Source organism: Elephantulus edwardii, unplaced genomic scaffold, assembly GCF_000299155.1.
Source record: "Elephantulus edwardii isolate Elephantulus edwardi_28Jun2011 unplaced genomic scaffold, EleEdw1.0 scaffold00207, whole genome shotgun sequence".
NCBI lineage: Eukaryota > Metazoa > Chordata > Mammalia > Macroscelidea > Macroscelididae > Elephantulus > Elephantulus edwardii.
The window spans coordinates 240,110-267,766 of NW_006399957.1; the positions used below are offsets into that span (position 1 = coordinate 240,110).

Consider the following 27,657-nt stretch of genomic DNA (forward strand, 5'->3'; position numbering starts at 1 on the left):
TCTTGTGCGGAGTGCTCCTGCGCCCCGGCGCCTGGCGGGACTCGGGGTGGGGGCCTGGAGAGCCTGCCCTGCGCGAGCGCGAGCCGGTGCCGGCAGGCCCACCCAAGCGAGACCAGAGTCCTCAGGTCCGCACTGCTCCCTGCAGGCCCCGCGGCGGCGATCGCGGGCGGTGAGGGCGTAGCGAGCGGCGTCCGCCCCCGGAGTGCCCCCGGGGCTTGGTCAGGTGCGCGGCGCGCGCAGCGGGGTCCGCGTGCGGGATGGAGGCGCTCGGCCTGGACTGGCTGCTGGCCCCGCTGCACCAGCTGGTGTCTTGGGGCGCGGCCGGCGCTATGGTCTTCGGCGGCGTGGTGCCCTACATCCCGCAGTACCGGGATATCCGCAGGACCCAGAACGCCGACGGCTTCTCCACCTACGTGTGTCTCGTGCTGCTGGTGGCCAATATCTTACGGATTCTCTTCTGGTGAGTGAGGGACACTGCCCAGGGCCCCCAAAGTGAGTCCAGGAGGGGCAGTGGGCAGCTACTTCCTGAAGACCGCATTTGACCCTTCTCAGTTTGAGGGGTGCGGGGTCCCATCCAGCCCTGGTTGACTCTTGGCGACCCTGGGAGACAAAGTGGAACGCCCTATAGGCTGTCAAAGCGTGCTTCCTGTGGGTGGGTCTGAACGGCTCACCTTCTGTGTAGCAGCGGAGGGCTCCTTCTGGGTGATACCACCACGCCTTCGGATGGTGGGGTCCAGCAGGCATCTCTAGGGTAACTTCCTGTTTGAGACTTCATCTGTTCTTTCTGACATACATGGGGACTTGCAGAAGCCTCTGGTGACATGGCCCTAGGATGAGGTCTTGAGGTGACAGCCTGTGTCTGCAGGAATTCATTTCTAGTGAGAGCAGGGAGACAAGGAAACAGGAGAGTGGAGAAATGGTTACAAATATCCCAAAGTGAGGAAAATGCCAGCTGCTGGAGAGAGAGCACAGACAGGACAGTGGGGCTGCCTGGGAGGTGCCTGGCCTCAGCGCCCTCAGGCCTGGCTTTATTCCTGCAGGGTGTGTATTTGTGTGCATGCGTGCATCTGTACACGTGTGTGCGTGCATCTGCACATGTGTGCATGCGTGAGAGTGCGTTGTGCGTATGTGCATACACGTTTGTAATAGGAAGTCAGCTCTCTACATGATACTTCAGGGACTCTTCTAGGCCAGCTTCCTTTCTTTATTTTTTGCATCCTGCTATGGAAATTTAACTAAATTTTAAGTTATGAAGTCTGACTTAATTGGGAACGGGAATTTTCAGTAGAAAATAACAAGCATTCTTAGAGCTGAATTTCAAGGCCAAAGCGTGACATTTTCCATCCATATGGCCCTGAGGCAGCCAGTGTACCCTCAGTCAGTGTGACATGAGCAATGCTCCCAAAGACCCACTCCAGGGCAGGTGGGGAAGGGAGCAGAGTCCAGTCAGGTGGTCTCCCTTCAGTGATTACAGGGATACAGTGTTTAGTGGTAGTGTGACTTACTTTATGAGTGACTGTCTTTTGGGTGGTAGGTGACTGTAGGAGTGGCATGATTTCTAAGATTAAAGGGTGTTCCAGGGTGACAGTCTCCCTTAGCACTCACTACAGTATCTCCCAGTCCAAAGAGTCAGGCTTTTTTTAAAAAAGAACTTTTAGCTTTGTTGTAATTTTGCTCCTGTTCTATTGGGACCATTTATTGTGCTGCTGGTTGCCACATCCCATACTCAACTCATGTCTGGTTCTTGGTCTTAGGGACGGCTGTGATTCTGATTCAGGCAGACAAGTAGTCCTGTCATGGTATTTCTTTTTTGAGTCTTTGGTTTCCTTCTTTTGATCCAGATGCATAGAGACAATAGTTGCATTTTAGATGACTACTTGAAGGCTTTTAAGAGTCTAAATACTGCTCAAAGTCCAGGCTATCTTGTGCTACTGACTGAACTGTTCCTGATGAAGTCCCAGGTCCTCAGACCCAGAAGACCAGCCCCTCCAGGCATTATGTGGAGGAAGGTCCATCACTGGAACTCGCCTGTGTTTTGGGGGTTACTTTTTTCCAGCAAGTATGTTACTGCTTATCTGCTATTTTTTTTTTTTTCTTATCTGCTATGTCTGGTGGCCTAGTGGTAAGGACCTTAACTACCCATCTGAAAGCATGAGACTTGAATCCACCAGTTGCTCCGTGAAGATGAGCAATTTCCTCCCTTACAATTTGTTTCCTCTACAAAACCCACTGGAGGGTCAGCAAGGAGTTGGATCCAACTCCATGGTACATAGAAACAGTCCTTGAAGGACGTCATGCTTGGAAAGGTAGAGGGACAATAAAGGAAGAGCGGAAAGATGGCACTGACATGGTGACTGTCACAATGGGCGTTGAGTACACTGGAGATTGTGGCTCGGGATGTCCGAGTCTGAGGACTGCACTGGGCAGAGAGTCGCTAGGAGTCATAGTTGACTAAATGGCATGTAACAAGATGAACGTAATTGTCACTGAATTGTAGCTGAAGTGCTAAAAAGGCAAATGTTACCTATGTATTCCCCAGCAAGGTACTCACTCCTGAGAACTGGCAACAATTGTTAGGTGCCATCCAGCCGTCGTCATGGGCTATGCAATGGGGTAACCTTTCAGCTTTAATAGCACTTTTCGTGCCTCTTCTCCAATCAAAACAAATCCCTTTCTGAACATTCAATGTTGAAGAGAAATGCCTCATAGCTCTGCAAGAGATTTTCTACTGTAAATAAAAACTTAAAATTTAAAAAGTAAAAAAAAAAATTGTGATCAGTATATTTAACAATTTGTCATTTTCTGTGTCTTTAAACCTGTAGCTCAGTGACACTGATTACATTCACTGTGCTTACAACCATTACCACTGCCCATTTTCAACATTTTTTCATCACTCCGAGCAGAAGCTGAGCGCCCCTCAAATAGCAGCCCTGTTTGTCACTCTTCTCTGTCTGGTGGTAACCATTAGGAGACTTGTCTCCATAAGTTTGTCTGTCCTGTTTCCTTTAAAATGGGATGTGCCATACCTGTCTCATGTCCATGCATAACTCCAACAACAGGGCTTCTAACAGAAAAGCTGGTTGTTTGAACCTGCCAGCAGTTCTATGATCGGCGATTGGCTTCCGTAAAAGATTAGCACCAAGGACATTCCGGGAGCTTGTTCTGATCCACGGGTCCTGGTGAATTGAAATAGATTTGTCAGCAGCAGACTTCATTTCTCTTTATGAGTAAATCCCACTGAGTGAATGGACCATGTTTTGTTTGTCCATTCATTTATTGGTGGACATTAGGGTTGTTTCCACTTTACTAGTTTTAAAACCCACCATACTGAAGTAATAATTGGCACACAATTAAATGCACCCATTTTAAGTGTAGAATTGGTGCATTTGGACAAATTTCTTGCTTTGATCACCACCACCATCAAGATACAAATTTCGGCGAGCTCTGGTGGCCTAGTGGCAAGCAGCTGCAACTGCAAGTTCAGAGGTGCACAGTTCTAATCCACCAGATGCTCTGCTGGAGAAGGAGGAACAATGTCCTCCTGTACCAGTCAGATCTGATTCGACGGTACACACAAAAAATAATGAAATAAAAAAAAGATACAAATTTCATGAGCCCGTGTTTTTCTAACTGATTTGGACACAGTCTTGGCCTACACTTATTTTCCTGCATGAGACCTGAAATGTTTCCCAGATCATGAACCGGAGGCTAGGTGTTTCGCACAATGCAGCTCCTTTGAGAAAATTCTTAATTATCTTTCTGGGCTTCTCTTTGTGCCAAGGCTACTTGAGAAGGGAGGTCAGAGGATACTTATTTTTTGTTTAACATAAACTGAAAAACCAAACATTGAAAATTTTTTCCCTTTCTCCACCCACTTCCCCTTCAGGGAGGCTCTGCAGCCTAAGTTGAAGGCCCACTTCCTCTTCTTGAGTGGCTGTCTTTAAATCTTCTGATTGTCAGACGCACCAGAACTGGGCTGTGCCCAATTCTGAGCATGTTTATTCTGTGCACACTGGGGTATAGGGGAGAAAGTGCTCCTGCCTGCAGACCAGCCAGGCCCCCAGATGTAGGGTGTGAGGGATGCTCTGCAAGTCCTCAGGGTTGTGGTTCATTTTCTCCAAGCATAGGGAGAAAATGGTGTGAGTCTGGACTACTATGGGGGTAAATGTTTTCTCTGTATAGGCCTCTCTGTTCAGGGTATTGATCACACAGCATGGCTCTCAGCTTGTGGAGGTCAGAGAATGAATATAACTCTGCTGCTGTCCACAGCATTTCTGGCTTTCAGTGGTCATCAGCCAGTGCCTGGATGAAAGCATTGAGTTAATGTTCTTTTCGTTCTCGAGGGCTTGATATCTAAGGAAACATGTAGAATATGTGGTAACCTTATATGGTTTTAGGCTAGGTTCTCTAAAGAAGTAAAATCAATGAAAGAGAGAGAGAAAAGGAGGAGGGGATAGGATCTATTTATTTTAAAGAGATGACTCACATGCTTGTGGAAGCAGGTCAGACCTTCCCATGGAAGCATCTGGGAGCCCGAGTCCAAGTTGTCACCAGCAGGCAGAGTCTTAAGCTGCTGGCTTTGGAGATTGCCAGCTTCAGAGATGGACAAGCCCCAAGGTGGTTGTTGGGAAGAAAGATCACAAAGGGCTTGCTCTGCAGATGGCTGCCTACTAGCTTCAGGTCGTTATTGGGAGACAGGTCACAGATGACTGGTTCTGGATCCGGACGCATCTAAAATCAGCAAGTATGTCAGGCCACTGAATTATGTCCAGTTAAGACATCAAGCCAGATAGCCAGATGTAGATCTGACAAAAAAGCTTTCTAGCTTTTTTTCTGTTATATTCCAAACATAAAAATCATGGAGGCCATACCCCCTGAGGAGATCTATCCTTAATCAGATGTTAATCACATCTTTACAGATTTCTCTGTGGTCTTGCCTTATTAGCATCATAGAGTTATGATTTACAAGCTACTTACTGATTATCACCCTCCCATCCATCTGTAAAAATCTTTTCAACTACCAACCCATACAACCATCTGCCCATCTACCTGTTTTTCCCACCTGTTCTTGCCTACATCCATCCATGCGTGGGTACACATTTAGGCATGTACCTCTCCATGCCTCCGTCCGCCTACCCACCTATCACCCACTCATCCAACCATCTAACCGTCTGTTGAACATTCACCCATCTACCCACCCACCATCCACCTGTCTCTCCACCTACTTATCTCCTGTCACAGACATACTGATCTCTCCTGCTTTCCCTCCTTCTTTACCTTTCTGTCCTTTCACCCACAGAGAGATGTCTGTGGTACAGAGATTGTGGGTCATGGATGACGGAGAAATTAGGGGACTATAGCAGGCAGGGCCTCGAGCAAGGCGACAGATGGAGGATAGGAAAGGAGTGGCTAGATAATGAACACTGCACTGGAACAGATGAGAGAAAAAAAACTGTCCAAAAGGAATATATGACTAGGGATTATGTGTATGACAACAATCTAAAACAAGAGGTGCTTTGCAAAGTGGACTCGGGGAGGGGAAGGATGAAAATGGGCAACACTGCATGAATGAAAAGCCAACCTTTCTGTAAAATTCCATTAAAATCACAGTTTAGGCACGCTCTGGTGGCCTAGTGGCAGGAAACTGCACTGCAATCCCAGAGGTGTGCGGTTCAAATCCACCAGATGCTCTGCTGAAGAAGGAGGAACAATCACCTCCTGTACCAGTCAGATCCGATTTGACGGTACACACATAAAAAATAAATAAGTAAGTAAGTAAATAAAGAAATATTTAAAAAAATAAAATCACAGTTTAAAAAATGATTAAAAGGAAAAAAAGAGGATAGAGGTCTCCACTAGGGCAGAGAGGAGAATTGGACTCTTGAACAGCATTCCCTGAAATTGGTCTTTAACCCAGTGGTGCTCCAATCAGTACTCTCCCCGCTGGGAGAGTTGCCATGCACAGGATCTGAGAAGCTCTAGGTTCAAGTTTGTTTTGTTTTGCCTAGGTTTTTGGAAATACATGGAGCTCTAAGAACCTTCACTTCTTAAAATCCTTGTTATTCTGTAGCCCTAGCAATCAGCAGATAATACTCTGGACAGTGCTGATGTGCAGGATTGTCCTTTTGGTGTCAGAAATCTGGAGGTGGGTTCACCAATTCCTGGGAGCTCTGATGACATAGTCCACCAGGGGTTGTTCTGCTAGTCCAAAGGCTAGCTCTGTGGTAGTTTGAACTCCATGGGAGAAAGATGAGCAGTCTCCTTCCATGAAGTTTACAACCTTGGAAATCCAGTGAAGAATCAGCTGTGAGTCGGTTCTCATTCAGCAACAATGAGTTTAGTTGACCATGCACAGACTTCTGATTAAATAAAAGAGGTGGGTGGGGAGGTTGGGAAGGGGTCAGTGAGCTGCTGGGCTCCTAACTCCTTTCCACCACTGGAGTCTTATCCACAGGCATGGCCAGTCACACTCCACATTCTAATATAGTACTTGAGGTGTGAGGTTGCCTGGCATCTGTTAGGAAGTCCTCACAAATTTAAAAAATAAAAACAAAGTAGCTGGGATAAGTAACATTTTGCTACTCAGGTGGAAAACAGTGAGTGTTGGAATGTCAGTGTTACTGGCAGTAGATACACACTTCTCTAGTGGTTTAGGAGCCATGGGATCTGGTTGAACAGTACACCCAGCCCTTACGGAGGTGGTAGAGGAGGAATAGCTCTGAAAGGGCCGCTGTCTGGTGTAAGGATGAGGCTCCTAGACTGGGGTCATTTAAAGAAAGAAATCCAAACTCTGTCATTCTGTGCTAATTATATTTTTAAGGGCTCTCATGACAGTAGACTTTGTTTTCAATTTTGTTTTGTTAATTGTGTACCTTCTGTGGAAACCCATGCCCTTTGCAATATTCAACTTGCCTGTCCTTGTCCTGAAGTCAGTTAACCATTCATCTGTGCCTTCCATGCCCCTTATTCCAAATGCCCACACTTCACTATAAACTTGTTATTCTGTGGTTATTCCTGTGGTGACAGGAAGCTCCAATTGTGATATATCCCCTAGTTATTCTAGTATTCATCACTTCTATGGAAAATGAATGTACAAAGGGACCCAAATGGCACATGGTCAACCCATGGCCAGAAGTGAGGAAGTTCACAGTCCCGTTTGATTCTTGTGGCCCTTTGTCCTGATGTTCCTGTGGGGGCCACCCAGCCTCTTCCTGTTCCCTCAGCAACCTCATTTCCCACCCCAACCCATGGAAGTAGCCTCTAATGACCTCTGGCTAACAAGTACCGTGCGCTTTCTGGAATAGATGGTGAGCTGTGCTCTGATGTGCTGTCTCTTACCTCCCCAGGTTTGGAAGGCACTTTGAATCTCCTCTTCTGTGGCAGAGCATAATCATGATCTTGACCATGCTGCTGATGCTGAGACTCTGCACTGAAGTTCACGTCAACAGTGAGCTGAATCTCAAGCGCCGCTCTTTTGCAGGTTGGTGAAAGGTGATGTGCAGAGGCCTGACCATGCCTGCTGCACCTCGCAGGCTGCTCTAATGCTGTTTTCCCATAGCTTTCATTTCACCTGATGGCACTGTTAGCTCCAACTGATAGTAAAATTTTCAGTAGATCAAATGACTTAACTACAAGTTTCATAGTGTAAAAGAATCCAAGTATACCATCCAAGATAGTCTACTTTCATTACTGAATTTAGATTAGTAATTAGAAGTTCAAGCTGCTTTGAAGGAAATAGCAAAAAATAAGGCCCCAGGAATAGATGGTATACCAATTGACATACTGCAGCTAACAGATGCTGCCCTGGATGTGCTCACCAGGTTGTTCCAAGAAATCTGGAGAATAACCACTTGGCCAACTGACTGGAAGAGATCTATATTTGTTCCCGTTCCAAAGAAGGGTGACCCAACAGAGTGTGGAAAGTATAGAACAATATTCATTTCACACGCAAGCAAGAATCTACTGAAGATTATCCAAAAACGACTGGAACAGCACATTGCCAGAAGTCCAGGTTGGGTTTAGAAGGGGTCGTGGTACTAGGAATATTGTAGCTGATGTTACACGGATCTTAGCTGAAAGCAGGGAATACCAGAGGAATGTCTATCTATCTGTGTTTCATTGATTATGCAAAGGCGTTTGACTGTGTGGATCATAACAAACAGTGGCTGACTCTGAGAAGAATGGGAATCGCAGAACACTTGATCGTTCTAATGCGAAACTTATACTTGGACCAAGAGGCAGTCGTCAGAACAGAGCAAGGAAACACTGTACGGTTCAAAATTGGGAAAGGCGTATGCCAGGGATGTGTCCTGTCTCCATATCTTTTCAACCTGTATGCAGAACACATTATCCGAGAGGCTGGGCTCTATGAGGAGAAGTGTGGGGTCAGGATTGGTGGAAGATCTATTAACAATCTGTGTTAGGCGGATGACACAGCCCTGCTTGCTGAAATTGAGGAGGACCTGAAATGCTTGCTGCAAAGACTATACAGCCTTCAATATGGATTGAGGCTCAATGTCAAGACAAAGTTTCTCACCACTGGACCAATTGGCAACATCAGGATGGATGGTGAAGAGATTGAGATTGTTAACAACTTTAGTCTGCTTGGCTCCACCATCAACACTCTTGGCACCAGCAGCCAGGAAATTAAAAGGCGCATTGCCATGGGAAAGAAAGTCTGCCGTTAGGGACCTCTCCAAGGTACTGAAGAGCAGTGGTGTCACTCTGGAGACTTAGGTGCATCTGATACAGGCTATGGTCTTTGCAATCACTTGTTATGCATCAGAGTTGGACAGTGACTATGGAGGATAGAAGGAGAATTGATGCCTTTGAGCTTGAACAGATTCATCCTGGAGAGGGTTAAACCGAGCTGCTCCTTGGAGGCAAGGATTCTGAGGCTTTGTCTGACATACTTTGGACATGTTGTAAGGAGGGAGAGGTCCTTGGAGAGGGACATCATGCTTGGGAGGGTGGTGGGATGGCACAGAAGGGGAAGGGAAGGCCCTCTATGAGGTGCATTGATTCGGTGACTGGGGTAATCGGGATGGGTGTGTCAGAGGCAGTGAGATTGGCACAGGATATAGCAGGGTTTAGGGCTGTTATACATAGGGTCGCTATGAGTCACAAACGACTCGACGGCACATAACAACAGCAATGCATTATTCTTTGCTAATAATTACTGTTGCATGCAAACTATTGATTAAGGTTGGAAGTATGCCCTCGCCCCCCATGTGTTTTTTTTGTTTGTTTTGGTTTTTTTTTTAGGTCTTTTAGCTTTATTCTCAACTTTCCCCCTCGCACTATATATTATGTATACATCCAATTTTTCTTTTGTTAGCCCCCATGTGTTTTGGCTTGATCAGGTTGGGGAAAGAAGCCAGTGTATGACTTCTATATAAAATGCATCCTCTAAGTTGTACTTTTCCACCAAGACTGAACAAAATTGCATCTTTTTCACAGTACAGTAAGAATACATCTGAAGTTAGGCTTTTTGGGGAGGGAGATTTCGTAGAACATGTCCCTTCTCTGCTGCCACACTTCACCCACCCACTCTAAGTAAGAACTGGCCACACTTTGACCAACCACTCTGACTTCTAGCCATGCCCCCTTTTGCCTCAGCAGTCTGTGGCTGACCAGCAGGCCAGCGGTTGCTTTTGTGCAAGACGTCTATGCTCTGCTTCCCTTCTGGTGACCAACCCTAAGCCAGCTCTCATTTTTATTTTGCTTGAGATTGTGAATGTGTATTAACCACAGTGGTCATGCTGAGAAGTGTTTTCCCCGGAGTTTGTTTTGTTTTGGGCCCCTGTGGATGTTTTAAGTCTTGCCTGACAGATGATGTCCCTGTTTTGTTCCTAATCTTCTTTTATTCATAATCTTCTCTCCCTCTGAGAACCTTTCCCCTTTGCCATTTCAGCCCTGGTAGGAAGGAAGCCAACTACTTGGGCATCCTGAACCAATGAAGGACTTTTTGTGTAATGTAAAGCTGTGAAGATTACCACTAACATGTTTTATGGTATTTTTGTTCTGTCTCCTCTGTTTTATTTGGGGGTTGGTATTTTTTGTTTGTTTGTTTTTCTGTTTCTTTTCCCTTCTTTGTTGTCCTTTATGGCTCCTACAGAGATTTGAGTTAGACATAACACTAAATATGGTTCTTGTCCTACTCTTTGCCTCCTCTGGGAAGCTGACATTTCAAACCTGTCAGGATGCTGTAGCTTAAATACGTATTCCCCTGTGTTTCTACTTAACAACATGGTTTCTGCCCATCCCAGTGAAATTTGTGTGCTCCTCACACCCACATTGCATTCCTGTGAAGTGTGCATTCTTCATCCCCAAATCCCACTTTATTTAAACTCTTAACTTTTAGATTGGATGAAGCTGCCCTTTCGAATTCTCATGGCTTTGAATAAAGGATGAAGAGCTAATTGGAAACTTGGTGCCCTGAGAGCAGGTCATTTATCTTCAGCATCTGGACATGTTGTCAGTTTTTGTGACCAACTTTGAAAGAGTAAGTAGGCTGAGCTAAGATGCAGCACACTGGTGAGCCTGTGGAGACATCTCGACTTTCAATCATAAGTACAGTTATTGAAATGCAGGAATCCCCTCAGGAACCCAAATCTATCACCTCCATTATCTACACTATGCCAAGGAGCTCCTCAGATTGACTTGGTGAGGGTGAGGGTCATGAGTATATGGTGCACACTTAGAAATACCTTCTTTCCGGTTGTTGCTCATCAGAGATGAATGTCTCAGCTGTCTAGTGCTGCTCTAACAGAGATACCATAAGAGGAAGTATAGCCTCTCACAGTTTAGGGTATGAGGGGTCCAGTTTCAGTGTGCTGGCTCTAGTGGAAGGGTTTCTCTCTCTCTCAGCTCTGGGAGAAGGCCTGTATCTCCTTTCAACATCTGTGGCCTTAGTGTCCCTTGGAGACCTAGCTCCCTGTGTCTGGGCATCTCTTCACCCAAGTCTAGGAGCTGCTCAGTGAAGGACACTGGGGCTAATGTACACGACACCCTCCTGTACTCTTCTTTCTCAGTGGTACTGAAGGCCCTCTTTCTTTCTGCTCACTTCTCTTTTTATTTTGTGAAGTCCAGCCTCTTGAATGCTTAGCTCAGTGTACAGATTGAATAGTTACGGAGTAAGGATACAGCCCCAATGCAGATCTTTCTTGATTTTAAGCCATACGATATTCCCTTACTCTGTTCATATAGCAGCTTCTTCGTCTAGGTTTAGATTTCACATGAGCACAAGTAAGTGTTCTAGGATTTCCATTCTCCTCAGTGTTAGCCATAATTAGTTATGACCCACACAGTCAATTTCTTTGCATACTCAATAAAGCACAAATTAGACATTCTTCTGGTATTCCTTGCTTACAGCCAGGATCCATATGACATCAATGGTATCCCTTCTAAACCCAACTTGAACTTCTGGAAGTTCTCTTTCAATGTACTATTCTAGCCATTTTTAAATGATCTTTAATAGCATTTAATTTGCATGTGATACTAATATTGTTCTTTAATGTATGTGTCTTGAGAATTCCCCAGAGACAGAGCCAAGTTGGCCATTGACTATCCCATGTTTTTCTGAGAAACCCTTGATAAAATGTGGGGTTTGTTTTCTCCCTCTGCCTCATGGGGGTTGGGGGCTGAAGCCAAGCATTTCAGGCTTAAAATCTGTTTCATTTTAAGATATTTTTCTTTTTAAAAATTAGACTTTGTTTCCAGAATATGTTTTCCCTTTCTTCAACACATGGTTGGAGGAAACCGAATAGGCTGTTTCTACAGTTGATTTGTCCCCATTTGTCTAGAGCTCAGGCACAGTTCCGGATGGAACTGTCCAATTCATTTGTACCAGTGAGACATAGCTAAACTCTTACTGGCTGGGCCTTGTTTTCAAATAACCTACTTCTTTCATGTGTGCCCCACTCAGGGCTTAACTAGGAGAGATGTTTAATTTGGTATTACTATAACTCTTTGGAGGTAGCTGAGGTGTGACAGCCTTGGAGAGGTGAAACAAGTGCATCTGCATCTTCTTGTCCTTCACAGCAGCTCTCGGGTCCCATGAGCCAGTGCTGAGCCCAGCTGGTGAGCATGCGTGCGCGACACACACACACACACACACACACACACACACACACACACACGCGCAGGCATGCTGGCATTATTGTGTTCTTCACTCAGACCCTTCCCACCCTGTGGGACTTTACCAAACACCTGCACACACACTCACACCTTGTAAAGCACCTGTTTTATTTGAACACCAAATAATACAGAAGGAAACTCCTCTTCCAATCTCTTCTCTAGATCTGCTAGAAATTTGGTGTTTATTTACCAAGTTTTTCTTAATTTTCATTTTGTTATGTGAATATATGGCATAAAACTTGCTATCTTAATTGTTGAGTATATAATTTGGAGGCATTGTAAATTTGCTATAGCCCACTAAAAGGTGGATTTTTGTGTGTATAGATCATATTTCAGTAAAGATATAAAGAGATTCTTTTTTATGAGTAGTCTTTTTAAAAATATTTTTTTGAGTTTTCCATAAATTTTATATATATAATTTATTATTTTTATCGTAGGCCCTCTTTTTACTCTTGGAGAAATTTCTTGACGTACATAAGGATTTAATTAATTAATTAATTAATTAATTCCATCCATTCATTTAATCCTCTGCTAGTTGTACATTTTTGGCTATATTTGATAGTCTATTTATGCTATAGATTAGGGCTCCTAAATTGGTTCCTGTTTTTCCCCTTTTAATGGGTTTCATCTTATCAAAGATCAACTGACCATGGTGAAGAGTTTGATTTCTGGATTCTTGATTCTTGTATTTCGTTAGTCTATGAGTCTGTTGCTGGGCCAACATGATTTTGTTTTCTATGGCTGCAGACAACCCAGTTATAAAATGGGCTGTTGTTGTTAAGTGCCTTTGAGTCTAGTACGGCTCATAGCAACCCTATCTATGAGCAAAAGATCTGAAACCTGTCCTGTCCTGCACCATCCTCACACTTCCTGACACACAAGAGCGTATTGCAGCAGTCACCTTGTCAATCCACCTGGTTGAGTGTCTTCCTCTCCTTCACCAAACCTCCACCCTTCCCAACATCATAGTCTTCTCCAAGGAATAGCACCTCCTAGCTATATGTCCAAAGTATGTTAGGCAAAGCCTCATCATTCTTGCCTCCAAAGAGAACTCTGGCAGCAGCCTCCCTAAGACACATCTCTTCATTCTCTTGGCTGTCTGTGTAATGTTCAGTGCTCTTCTCTGACACCACAGCTCAAAGGCATCAATTCTTTTCTGTTATCCTTATTCATTGTCCAGGTCTCAGATGCATAGTGAGTAAATGGAAAGACTGTGAATCAGATGCACCTTAGTCCTCAAACTGACATCACTACTCCTCAATAACTTGGAAGGATCCCTAACTGCAGATTTTCCCCATGCAATACATCTCCTTATTTCCTTACTGCTTGTACCAAAGATGTTAACTGTGGATCCAAGCAAGATGAAGCTGTTGACAGTTTTAATTTCCTCTCCATCCATTGTGATATGGCCTATTGGTCCTGTGGTAAGAATCTCTATTTTTTTTTAAATTTATTTTTATTTTTGTGTGTGTGTACCGTCAAATCAGATCTGACTGGTACAGGAGGAGATTGTCCCTCCTTCCCCGGCAGAGCATCTGGTGGATTCGAACCGTGCGCCTCTGGGATTGTAGTTGCAGTTCCTTGCCACTAGGCCACCAGAGCTCCCCAGAATCTCTATTTTCTTGATATTGAGACACAATCCATACTGAAGGCTGCATTCCTTGATCTTCTGTAACAAGTGTCTCAAATCCTGTTCACTTTCAGCAAGCAAGGTTGTGTCATCTGCATAACTCAGGTTATTGTTGAGTCTCTTTCCAATCCTCGTGCCACACTCCTCTTCATAGAGTTCAGCTTCTCGGATAATTTGCTCAGCTTCTTGGATAATTTGCTCAGCATATAGATTGAACATATATGGAGAAAGGATTCATCCCTGATGCACTCCGTTCCTAATTCCAAACCGTGTAGTGCTCCCCTGCTCTGTTCACACAACAGCCTCCTCTCTCTGCATTTCTCAAGCTGAAAGAATGGAAAAACAAATTTAGGCCTTGTATCACAAGTTGGAAGATGCTATGCGCAATGTATTGAATGACCTAGAAAGCATCAAAAGAAGATGGAGGGAATACACAGAGTAACTGTACCAGAAAGAATTGATTGACACTGAAAAATTTCTGGAAGTACTGTATGAGCAGGAGCCAAAGGTAATGAAAGAAGTGGAAGCTACATTGGTGGCATTGGCAAAAAAAAGGCCCCAGAAATTGATGGGATACCAATTGACTTGTTTCAGTTAACACCTCCAGCCTTGGATGCACTCACTGGTCTATGCCAGGAAATTTGGAGGACAGCTGTCTGGTCAACAGATTGGAAGAGGTCTATATTATTTGTTCCTATTCCCAAGAAGGGTGATCCAACAGAATGTGGAAATTATAGAACAGTATCATTTATATGACATACTAGGAAAATACTGCTGAAGATCATTCTAAAACAGCTGAAACAGTACATAGATAGGGAATTGCCAGAAGTTCAAATGCAATTTAGAAGAGTCCATGGGACTAGGGTTATCATTGCTGATGTCAGATGGATCCTGGCTGAAAGTAAGGAATACCAAAAGAATGCCTGTTTGTGCTTTATTGACTGTGCAAAGGCATCTGACTATGTGGATCATGACAAGTTGTGGCTGACATTGAGAAGAATGGGAATCCCAGAGCACTTCGTTGTGCTCATGAGGAACCTATAAAATGGGCAGAAGGTGTGAAAACTCTTTAACAAAAAGATTCAGATGGCAAGCAAACACATGAAGAAATGCTCAGAACATTAGCATTTGGGGAGATACAAATCCAAACAATGAGATGTCATCTCGTCTTAACAGCAATGGCTAACAAAATTTAGCCAGTTTGGTGTTTCCTTAAAAAATCGAAGGTAGAAGTACCATTTTGATCCAGTTATTTTGCTATAAGGAATATACTCTAAAGAAAATAAGAGGTGTAGTATGAATAGATATATGCACAATCCTGTTTATTGCAGCATTATTCACAATAGCAAAGAGATGGAAACACCTTGAATGCTCCTCAGTGAAAGAATGAATAGACATTTGCACAGTGGAGTACTATGCAACTTGAAAAACAGTGAAGAATTTGAGTGAAATAAGTCAGTCATAAAAGGATGAATACTGTATAAGAACACTTGTAAAAGGCTATACTTAGAGATAATTAATCTACTGTGGTTACCAGGGAAGGGGAGTGAGAACAGAAAATGTCCTGATAGACAATGAGCACTTTCTGGGATGGTGGGAGGGGGAGGACGACCTGGAATGAAGGACAATAAGACGTGTGTAGTATAATTGGTATCATGGAACACACCTGAATGATTGATGGGGAAAAGCACCCCCCCCAAATGTGTTCTGTAAACATTGACTCAAATCGCAATTAAAAAAATAAGTCTGGCAGTAAACGGAAAAAATTGTGATTTGAATGACAGTTTGTAAAGCAGATTGGTCTTCCATCCAACCATTCATACACATTTGTTTTACATCTGTTACAGTATTTACAAGGTAACAGCACTCCTTCTACTTCCTCTCCTAATTTTCATTTCTCAATCCCTTTTTTATTATTATTAAATTTTATTAGTTTTAATGAAGATTTACAGAGATTTTGGGTTCTCATTCATTCATTGTTTCATTTCTCAGTCCTCTGTCCTCTCATTCTGCCTTCTGGGCTTTATTCTTGGGCAGATGGTGCCCTTTGGCCTATAGTGTTTGGTTATTACACGGGGATGCGGCTCCCTGTTACGGATCACCTTATAGCTTCTCTCCTGTGGGCTGACAGTTGAATCATGGGAAAGTTTTGTTCCAGATTTAAGAGTTGACTAAAGATTACATGTCTTTTGGGAATGAAAGCCAAGGCTCCATCCTTGAAGGGCATTTACACAGCCATTTTTATCCCGTTTTCTAGGGGTGAATTAGCCCTTGGACACTGGGCTCCATAGATGGTCCAGTGTCCTGCCTCCTGCCCAGATCTCAGCATTCCGCTCATTCTCTTTGCTGGTTGCTGCTTTGCAGCTTCTCTTGCATCCTGTGATACTCTACCCCCTCTGCCAGCCAGGCTGTCTTCAACCCAGGATGCCCTTAATGTGTCCTTCTGTCCTACCTACATGGTGAATCTCAGCATTTGGCCAGGGCCCTTAAGAAGCAGATGGAGTCTGCCTGTCTGTCATCTGAAAACCTTGTCCGGCTCGCTTCTGTCTTGGTTCTGACCATTCAGGACGTCTGACTCTCATTTGTGTGTGTGTTCAGGTGACCTTTCTGCCAAATCATCTTTTGTTCTGGTCCCAACAGCTACTTGAAAACCTGCGCCTGCACCAAGTTACTCAGAAGAATGTTTATTTTGTTCGCAGTTTGGGCAGCATGTGGCAGACCAGTCGTTTCTGTTCCACCCGGTGTCAGCTAGTCAGTGCTGAGCCTGGGGCCACGACCTCACTGTTTGCTCACACAGACATTTGCTGTCCCTGGGATCTTGGACTCTTGCTGTTGCTGGTGGAGTATTTATGGAAGGCTGCTCTCTGTGGTCTGAGCTTCCTCACAACATGGAGACCAGTTGTGGAAGTTGTACCTGCATAGGCCCAGCCACAGTCAGGAGAGTGACCTGGATGGATGATTGCTCAGAGACAAGTAAAGCAGAGAGTGCCAGAGTCCAACCAGGAGGTGGTGAGGTCTGTGTGTTCTTTCCTGTCAGCTCATGAAGCTTCTTGCTTCCCTGGAAATGTGGCACCTCTTCCTGGTAGCATCCAGAACTGTGTGCAGTGTTTGCTTTTAGCTTTTGCTTGCAGGGTTTCCACACATTGCTTGGGGCAGTTGAACCCAGCCTTTGACCCACACCTGTATTTGAAACCCCATGCTTTGAGTCTTACTTTCCTGAGTCACCGTCTGCCCTAAGCACTCACATCTTGGGCCTTTGGTCAGCAGCCTGGCAGTGAGGTACTGGGTCACCAGTGGGGAACTCCTGGTGGTCCAAGTCTGTGTCTGGCATATTCGAAGAGCCACTGGCCTGGTGAGTAGAGCTCGAGGTGAATGTCAATCACCAAGAAGCACTTGCATTGAGGGTCCCATAAGCTCGCACCCCTTTTATGTTGACATTCCCTCTGAAAACAGCTTGAGGAACAGTCTTCTGAGAAGGTCCTGCTTAACTCTGGGAAATGGAGATAGGTAACATGTCTAGGGAGTAAAACGAGTAAAATGGGAAATGTACAGTGAGTTCTAGAGCAAGTGGACATGGGACACGGGACCTGTGCTATCCCTTTATCAGAGCAGTGACCTTTTGGCCTCTTGTGTCTTTAGAAATGAAATGAAAATAGAGTAATCTTTTGCTTTGGGCCCAGCATTTCCTCTTCTCCTCTTATAACATTGGGAGAAGGTGGTTCACAAAGTGAATTTCCCACAGAACCCAAAACCTGTGGTCTTTCTGTTCCAAGGGTTTTTAAATTTTAATTTTTTAAGAAATTCTAAGCATCTGAGAAACACATCTGCTTATCAGTGTTAAAACCAGTCTGTTTTGTCTTGTCTTTTCTTCCTGTTTCTCTCTTATTAAATGTACTTGCAGATAGTAAGGATGAAGAAATCCGAGTTCCCCTCAGGCGTTCCTATCTGGGTATGTATGCACTGCATGAACCTGCCACTCAGAACATGTTTATTCCACCATCTGCCTCTCCCTCTCTGTCACCCTGTTGTGCCTGCCTGGGACCATGCATGCTTGGCTTGGAAGCCTGACTGTGTACTGACTGATAGCTCACACCTGCCCAGTTCTAGCATGCCACAGTTCTAGAAGCCTGTGCCTTTTCCTCTGTGTATGTGTAGTTTTCAGAGTACAAGCTTCACACTTCTTTTGAATTTATTCTAAAATATTTTATAATTTTTGACACTATTGAAAGTGGAGTTGTTTTCTTAATTTGGTTGTGGACTGTTCATTGGTACTTTGTTGAAATGTAGCTGGATTATGAATATACTTCTTGTATGTGCTATCTGCTGAGCTTCTTTATTCTAATAGCTTTTTAAGTTCATGCCTTAGGGTTTTCTTTTACGAGATTATATCCTTTGCAAGTAGAGATAGTTTTACTTCTTTTCCAATCTGGTTGCTTTAAAATATCTTGTCCTTGCTTAATTGCCCTGGTTGGAATGCCAGCGGAGCAGTGAACAGAAGTGGTGAGAATGGATGTCCTTGTTCGTGATCTTAGGAGGAAAGCATTCTGTCTTTCTCGATGGACTATGATGTTAGCCATGGGTTTTCTGTAGATGCTATTTCTTTACGTCAACTATGTTCCCTTCTATTCCAAGATTGTTGAACATTTTTATCAAGAAAGGATGTAGAATTTTGTGAAATACTCTTCTGTGTTTGCTGAGTTATATAGTTTTTGCTGATAGTCATTTATTGGATCACCTTTGCATTTTTCAGATTAGAACTAGTTGCTCATAATGTGTAATGCTTTTATACGTTGCTGCACTTCGCATGCGAGTATTTAGTTGAGAATTGTGTCTGTACTTATAAGAGGTCTGCAGATGTCTATTTTTGCCTGGTTTTAGTATTAGAATAATACTGACTTCACAAAATCATATAGGAAATATTCCTTTCTCTTTTGTATTTCTAAAGAGTTTATGAGGTATTATTGATACTCTGTGTTTGGTAAAAAAAAAAGTGTTTGGTAGAATTTGCTGGTATTTGTGATAAATTTTGTTATTACTAATTAAATATCTTAATTTTTTTTGTGGGTCTACCCAAATTTTCTTTTTCCTTCTTGAGTCAGTTTTGTGTTTGTCTTTCCAGAAACTTGTCTTTTTCATCTAAGTTATCTGATTTAGACAATGTATAAGGACTTGGGTAGTGTAGTATGTTGTTCAATAGTGGTAATCCACCAAGGGGGAAGGATCGACAGCCTTGGAAACTAATAGGAGACTTGCCAAGAGAGAGAGGCAAGTCTACAGCAGGGACTTGTTTCTAGGATGCCTTTTTTTAAAAAAAATAATTTATTTAGTTATTTATTTATTCATTCATTCATTCTTTTTATGTGTGTACCGTCAAATTGGATCTGTCTGGTACAGGAGGCGATTTTTCCTCCTTCAGCAGAGCATCTGGTGGATTTGAACCGCACACCTCTGAGATTGTTAAGGCAGTTTCCTACCACTAGGCCACCAGAGCTCACCTAGGATGCCTTTCTAATCCTCTTTATTTTTGGAAAGTTGATAGTTATGTACCCTTCTTTAATCCCTGATTTTAGAACTTTGATTCTTTTTTCTATTAGTCAAGCCTTTTCCGTGTTAGTCTGGAGTAAGCCTTTTTCTAGTTTCATGAGTTGGATGGTTAGGCTAAGCATTAGAGATAGTTTTCTCTCTTCTTAAATGAAAGTGTTTATATCCTTAATGTCTTTCTAAACATTGCTGTAACAACAGCCTATAAATTCTGGTATATTCTGGTTTTATTTTCATTCACTTCAATATATTTTCTAATTTTCCTTGAGATTTATTCTTTGGGTTACTTAGGAATGTGTCATTTAATTTTCAGATATTAGTGAATTTCTAAAGTTTTCTTTTGTTATTGATTTCAGAATCTTATGTTGTTATTATACATATATCTTTAATATGTTAAAATCTTAATAATACATGTTATAATTATTACTTTTTATACTTTTATATCTTTGAGAGTACAGAGTACAAAGATGAAAGGACAGAAATTATATTTATATAGAATTTGTTATATTAAAATAAACTTCTTATCATTTCTGATTCCCTTAATTTCTTTCTGGGAATTTGAGGAGTTATGTGATGTCACTTCTTTACATCAGTGTAGTTTTGCTCCAGTGGGATCTCCTTTGTGCTGTCTCCAACTATATTATACATATAAAATATATATATGTATATATTTATAGATACACATGCACACACATACATACTACCTCTTTTAAAGATATTTCTTTGATAAATCTAATGTTTCTACCACTAAAGGTGACTTTTATTTTTTTAAAAATACTTCTTTGATAAATCTAATGTTTCTACCCCTAAAAGTGACTTTTGTTTTCTCCCCTCCTTTCTTTCTTTGTATTGGTCACAGTTTCCTGCTCATTTGCATGTCTTCTGATTTCTGTTGTTGTTGAATACTGAATCCTTTTTTTTTCTCTATGTTACTTATTTTATTAATTTTCATAAACATTTACAGAGATTTTGGGTTTCCATTCATTCCTTGTTGCACTATTCTCTCTACCCTCCTCCCAGTTTGTTCTTGTCCAAATGCCACAGTGCTTGTCAAAGCCAGTTCTGATTAATCTTCTTTGTCAGTGTATCCTTTGCCATTCCCTATCACTCCTCCCTGAGAGAGACTTCACCCTGAGTCATAAGGAAAAGGGGATGGCATATTCTCTTAGCTACTTCCTGCTGAAAAGGGACGCTGTGGGTTTCAGGGTGAAGATCTTCTCTCACTACTCTAAAGGGCCCCTTTGGCAGTAGGAAACACATAGACTATTATGGAGATTGATTTTGGAATTTAGATGCACTCTTATTGATTGTGCTTGGCCGTACATGTTCATATCCTTGAAGATGTATCATGGGGGTGTTGCAACCTAGAAGGCACAAATTTGACTAACAAGTTATAAGTACATGAGTCCAAAAATTATGGAAAAGTAAAAGAAAAGATTCTTTCATTGTTTTACAAACCCTCCCCCAGGTCCCCTCCACCATGTAGCCCTCGCTCTAGTCTCCTGTGATGACAGAAATACCTAGTTATATATCTCTTTTAAACAGTTTTCTCCCTCCTCTGTTTCAGTGCAGTATACATTATTGAACCCATCTTACTCAGTCTCTCCCCAACAGTGGCATCATGTAATATTTGTCCTTTTGTGACTGGGATATTTCACTCAGCATAATGTTCTCCAGAGTCAACCATTTTGAATAATATTGCATGAGTTCCTTGTTTTTTTAATGCAGCATAGAATACTGAATCCTTTAGTGTTCTATTATAGCAGATATGTATATTGATCTCCCACTTGTGGAGAGAACTTACTGTTTATTTGTCCAACAATTTGTCTGGTTTAGTGGTGTCTATTTTGCTACAGTGTGCAGTCTCTAAACCTTTCCTGCCCTAAAAAGTATGACTGTCACAGCTGGATTTTCTTCAGTTTTCTCCTAATTGCCTTGTTAAACTTCTGGCTGGTCTGCTTTTACTGGTATCACACCAAAATGATGTTGAGTCAAATTCCAACTCACAGTGACTGTATAAGACAGAGTGGAATTGCCTCAGATTTCTAGTGCCATAGTCTTTCATGGCTGTAATCTTTACAGAAACACTCCTACCTATTTCATTGAAGAAACCATTAGATTCGAACAGCCTACTTTTCAATTAATAGAAAACGGCTTAACCACTTCGCCAGTAGAGAATGCACTAATTGTTAGTATTATTATTGTTTGGTTTAGTTTTGTTGTTTGGGTTTTTTTTTAAGCTACAGAAGCTTTAAGGGGTTTCCCGGATGGGATTCCTTGGTCTTAGTCTCCAGAAAGTCACCATTGCTCCCTAACAGCAAAGCTGTGAACAATCTCAATCTCTTCACCATCCATCCTGATGGTGCCAATTGGTTCAGTGGTGAGAATCTTTGTCTTCTTGACACTGAGCCTCAATCCCTATTGAAGGCTGCAGTCCTTGACACTCTGTAGCAAGCGCTTCAGGTCCTCCTCAGTTTCCCATTATTGTTTTTTTATAACATCCTAGGACATACATTACTCCACCATCTGACTCAATTAAAGCTGGGTTGCATTAAAGGAATGTTCCTTGAAACCAATCTTTGACATTTGCTCCAAACCCATGAAGTCTTTTTTTGGTTTGTTTTCCCTTTTCCTGCTTTTCTCTATTAAACTTTTAAGTGGTTTCCTGATTTTCTTGTTACTTTGTGGAGCTTTTGACTTCCCCTTAATTGCTCATTGGGGTCTCCACTGTTTTTTGCTGTTGCACTTAAACTTGAACTTCCTGATGTTCTCTTTCAAATAAAGTCAATGCCTTTAGGGAGAACAATTATGTCTTGGAGAAGTTACAACTAGGATGCTTCTAAGACACAAGGATAGTGAAACTTCATCTCACATATTTTGAGCATGTTGTTAAGAGGGGTCAGTCCTTGGAAAGTGACATCCTGCTTGGAAAGGTGGAAGGTCAGGGAAGGAGGAAACACCCTCAACAAGATGGACCAACAGTGGGCTCAAGTATGGCAGAGATGAGGAGGCTGGCACAGGATAGGGCAGGACTCAGATCTGCTGCTTGTGAAGTTGCTCTGAGTCGTAGTTGGCTCAACACCACCTAAAAACAACAACATGATCCTCTTTTCTTATGCCTCTGGGGAGAGGGAGACAGAAACTCAGTAGAAACGCAGAGTGGACACAGCAGTTGCTTTCTCTCGTACCCCTGTTCTGCAAGTTATCTCTGACAGAGCAGTAGGCCCTAGCCTTCTTGGTTTGCTCTTCCCAGTACGGAACCTGTACCCTGTGACTAAACTGGTTAGGGACATTTGAGCCTTCTTATTCTTTGTCATACCTAGGTTACAAGTTCCATTCAAGTGGAGGCTGGTGGAAGAAGAAAGCACAGACCTTAAAATCCATATTTGCCTAAAGTAGAACAGGAGTTGGGCTGAGGATTGAGACATGCTGGCAGTCTTCACCTCCTGGGAGAAATCATTGCCTAGTGCTGGGAGCTGAGCCAGGAGAGCACCATGTCTTCCTGGCTTCACCAACCTGAATTAGAGCTTTTGTCACAGTTGAACTTGAAAGTTGGGGGCAGGGGATAGAGTATGCCTCAAATAACCTAGACTTCTACTCTGAGTGAATAAATTTTCTTATATAGGTATTTCTTCTTTTGCTCTATGTCCTTAGGACAATTTCTAAAAGATTTAAAAGGTTATTTTTTATCATTTTCACTGATATGATTTTTTTATTAGGAAGAGGATCTGTGAAGTTCTCACCACAATTCCAGAATTAAACCCTGTAGAACCCTGGTAACTGGTCTGGTATTATGAAGAATGTTTCAGGCCAGGAGAATAATATATTGTTGTGTTTACATGCAACAGCTGTATTGATGAGTAAAACAAGTGGCCCTGAACACTTGATGGTGGTTTTTATGTCAAGTAAGTGCAGTGAGGTGTTCAGTTAGAGAATTAATCACCTGCCTTTGTTAAGTGTTTTACAAGTTGTTGTTGCTGTTAGGTGCTGTTGAGGGGAGTACAAACCCATGAAAAGCAGTTCTGAACCCTGTCCTAACATGGGCCATCCTTATCATCTCTGAAATGCTTGAATCCATTGCTACAGTTACTGTGAATCCATTTTACCGAGGGTCTTCCTCTCTTTCTCTGACCTTCCACCTTCCCTAGCATCGTATCCAAAGTATGTAAGAGAAAGCTCTGCCATCCTTACGTCTAAGGTGTACTCTGGCTGAACTTTCTCTAAGACATTGGCAGTTCACGGGACTCTTCTCCAAAATCATTACACAAAGGCATCTAGTCTTTTATCATCCTTATTGACTGCCAGTTCTCAGATACATAGAAAATGATTGAAACGACCTTGGCCTAAATCTGGCACATTTTAGTCTTGAAACTGACATCATTGTTCCTCAGTACTTTGGAGAGAGTCTTGACAGTAGACTTTTTTAATATAGTACGTCATTTGATTTTTTTTTTTAAATTATTAGCTGAAAATTTACAGAGACTTTGGATTTCCATTCATTCATAGTTACATACTTTCCTCCCTGCCCACCCCTCTCCCCCAGTTTGCTTTTCTCTTTGAAAAGTAAGAAAAAAAAATTCTTTCATTGTTATACAATCTTCCCCTCTCCCCGCCACCAGTCCACTCCACTATGCAGCTTTCATTCTGGACTTTTGTCATCACAATAATACCTAATCATATATTTCGTAAACAGTTCTCTCCATCATTGGTTTCAATGCAGTATATAAACATTACATATCTCCTCTTAGTTTCCCCCCAACTCTGATGTCAGTCCCACTTTACAACTGTGGCACTATGCGGTCTTTTTGTGACTGAAATATTTCACTTGGCATCATTTCCTCCAGGGTCACCCATTTTGTATAATATTTCATGAGTTCCTTGTTTTTCAATGCAGCATAGTATTCTATTTTGTGAATATACTAAAGCTTCTCTAGCCATTTGTTTGTTTATGGGCACTTGGGTTGTTTTCAACTCTTTGCTATTGTGAATAAAGCTACAATAAACATGGGTGAGCATGATTTTTTTGACTGCTGGTACCAAGGGTGTTGATTATGGATCTACGTTAGAGGAAATCGTTGATTTCAAACTTTTCAACCTCTATCAGGAAGTTGTCTGTTGGCCCAGTGGTGAGAATTTTGTCTTCTTGATGTTGAGATGTAATCCATATAGAAAAGTATAGTTTTTTTATCTTTTTTTCATTATTTTATTTGTGTGTGTGTGTGTGTGTGTGTGTGTGTGTGCATACGGTCAAATCGGATCTGACTGGTACAGGAGGAGATTGTCCTTCCTTTCCCGGCAGAGCATCTGGTGGATTTGAACCGTGCGCCTCTGGGATTGCAGTGCAGCTTCTTGCCACTAGGCCACCAGAGCTCTCCTTAGTTTTTTTTATCTTCTAAAGCAAATGTTTCAAGTCCTCACTTTCACCAAGCAAGGTTGTATCTTCTGTATAATTTAAGTTGTTGATGAATCTGATCCTGAAGTCACATTCGTCTTCATAGAGCCAAACTTCTCAAATGATTACCTTAGCATACAGATTGAATAGGTATGGAGAAACGATTCAACCCTGACACATACCTTTTTAAATTTTAATCCATGCAGTATTCCCTTGCGCTGTTCAGACAGGTGCTATTAAAGTTTTGATTTTATAGTAAATGAACTGTTTTGATTTTAGAGGGAAAATCCTCACATTAGGTATTGCTGGTTCTATTTCTTATAGAAGAGTGTGCAGTAAATTCAGTAATGAGATATCTTAAGAACATAATCTATCCTGAGACCCTTGAGTGGTGATGGACAGTTGAGACAGGGCTTAGTTTGCAGAGAAACAGTGCTGACACTCGGGCCAGGGAATGCGCAGCCCCTTGCCACCCTCCACTGTCCATTTTTACTGCCTTCCTGAGCAGAGAGTATTGGGCAAAAGAGGACACAAGTCTGGACATCTTGAGAGGGATAAAAGAGGGAGTTGTTATGTACCACTGAGTCAACTATTACGCATAGTGACCCTATGAACAATGGCTCTGAACTTTGCCCTTTCTTGAGCCAAACTCACTGTCTCTGACACACCTGACCCCTTTTTCACAGTCACTATGCCAATCTATCTCATTCAGGGTATTTTTTTCCTGTGCTGACCCTCTACCCTTCCAGACATAATGTCTTTCTTCAAGGACTGGTCCAAAGTCTCCTGCAAATTAGAGGAGGCAAAGGAGCAAACAAGCTGACTAGACTGGTGATAGAACTCTGGACAGGGCAATTCACAGCAGTAGCCACAGTAACTTCCACATCTGACTTCACCGTCATGCTGGACAAAGCACTAGGGCAGCTCTGAATCAGGACCAAGATACTGGTCCCCAGAAGAACTTCCTTTTCTCTCTCCTGGCAGGAATATATGTTCATGTCAGAGGGATGGACCTAGTGCCTCTCCTGTCTGCTCACCTCAGCTCAGCTGAGCTGGGTCTGATCAACAGGAACTGTAATCATCTTGGTATGTCTGAGGAGTGGTCAAAGTTAGAGGTTTAGCAGTTTGAACTTACATCTCATTGGTTTGAGAATAGAAGAGAAGGAAAATATAGCTCTTTGGTGTTCCTGTCTTCCTAGAGTGGGGGATTAGAATACTCCTCACCCTCTGCCAGTGACACCACCCTCTAGTCTGCCTTGAGCACCCACTATACTTCCATCCTTTTGGAATACCCAGGCCCCATAAGCCCTGTGAGTGACCACCCCTCTTGCAACTGGCCCTGCTTGCAGTTTCAGGACTCCACTAAGTCATCCTGGCTACAGCGTCCATGCCTACCTTCAGTAGCCACCACAAGTGGTTTGTCCAAACTTAGGCAGATTGAGGTTTACACTGATTGTTATGATTATGTCCTAAGGTGCATGATACAGACAGATTAGTGTTCTCCAATGAAGAACTTTGTTTTCTGATAACTCTGTTGTTAAAAAAGTGGTCTGGTAGTTGAAACCAGGGCTTTGAAGGACAAGATTTATTTGTCTTACTTCCTAGGAAAGTTGATATTTAAAAGTTATTATTTAAATTTTAAATAATCACAAATTACAGAAAGTAGTGCTTCATTGCACATTTTCTTAAACTTTTTGAGAAGTGTCAGTGTGATGCTTGTAAACCAGGCATTCCTGAAATTGACTTTCTCTCTCCCATTCCACCCAGTGCACAGTACTCTTCTCTGATCCCATGTTGTCAGGCTCATGGCTGTCCAGAGTGCCTTCTGAAGGACACAACCCACTCTACACTCTGTGTTGTGGGGCATCTGAATCTTAGGGGCCTTTTCAGATGGTATAGTGTTGAGGAGTGTCTTGCTGACTCTTCTGGTGTTGCCCAGATTTCAGAGGTGGTATTTCGGTAGGAGCCACAAAGTGCCACAATGTTCTCTTGGGCGGTGATGATTGCCCCCTCCTAGGACTGCTTTTAGATAGATGGACAGATGAGTGGGGACATACTCACCGGCTTCCCCACCTGGGCTCCTCTTGCTCCTTTGTGATAATATGTGTTCTTAGGAAGTTTTGGATCTGGCCAGCAGCCTTGGGGTCCTGGTGGTTGTGACATGCCTCCAAGATTAAGAAGAAATGATTGTTGTCCAAGGAGTGTCTGAACTGGCCTGGAATTTGGAAACACATTCTTTCAAATCAGCCTGTAATACTGATGAACCCCCTGGTCACTTCATGGGAGAGCAGCCTGGTCTCATAGGGTGTGGACAATGGGAAGATGGCTGCCGACCTGCTGGCCTTTTTTTCTTGCTTATTTTCTTCTCCCCACTCATACATGCACTGCCATATGGAAGCATTGCTTGGCAAATCATCTTTTCTGTGCTGGTTTCTTTTTCTCCAGTGGCCTAACTGCCTTTGGAAAGGTTTAGGAGTTTAAAATTACCTGTTTCTCCCCCTTGCTGGATTAAAAAAGAGAGGGAAAATAAAGACACACTTCAGCTGCTGCTGCCAGCCCAGAGTGGGAGAGTGAGAGTTCCTTCGGGTCTGTCATCACTGATGTCTGTGATGGAAAACCCAGTTTTACCAAAAATTCCCCTTGCTAGTTACTTCCCCACCTCTGGCAGCTAAGGTCTTTCCAGATGCTAAGGCCCTGCCCCTTTTGTTACCTGTCAGTTACTGGAATCTCTCCTTATTGTACTCCTCAGTTACTGGGGCCAGAGTTCATTCTTCCTCATCTGATACTTGGAATCATTCTCCAGCCATTACCTGGCATCATCATTCATCCTCCGTGAGTTATTACTCCTCATCATTCATCACTTACCTGGGATCGCTCATCCTCCACCACCTACCTGGGATCACAGCACTCCACCACCTACCTGGGATCACAGCACTCCATCACTTACCTGGGATCA

The 27,657-nt window shown here is 42.8% G+C and overlaps 1 protein-coding gene across 3 annotated transcripts in view; it reads left to right on the forward strand.

The window, feature by feature from the left end:
- The first annotated feature begins 257 nt into the window (after positions 1 to 257).
- PQLC1 (PQ loop repeat containing 1) overlaps positions 258 to 27,657 on the forward strand; it is a 48,483-nt gene continuing 21,083 nt past the window's right edge. Inside the window, exons 1-4 of one of the 3 annotated variants that reach the window (XM_006897225.1) lie at positions 258 to 460; positions 7,347 to 7,480; positions 13,671 to 13,676; positions 17,670 to 17,717. In XM_006897225.1, the coding sequence (XP_006897287.1) occupies positions 258 to 460; positions 7,347 to 7,480; positions 13,671 to 13,676; positions 17,670 to 17,717 (391 nt within the window). The remainder of the gene's footprint in view (positions 461 to 7,346; positions 7,481 to 13,670; positions 13,677 to 17,669; positions 17,718 to 27,657) is intronic. The other 2 variants (XM_006897224.1, XM_006897226.1) reach the window with 2 other exon arrangements.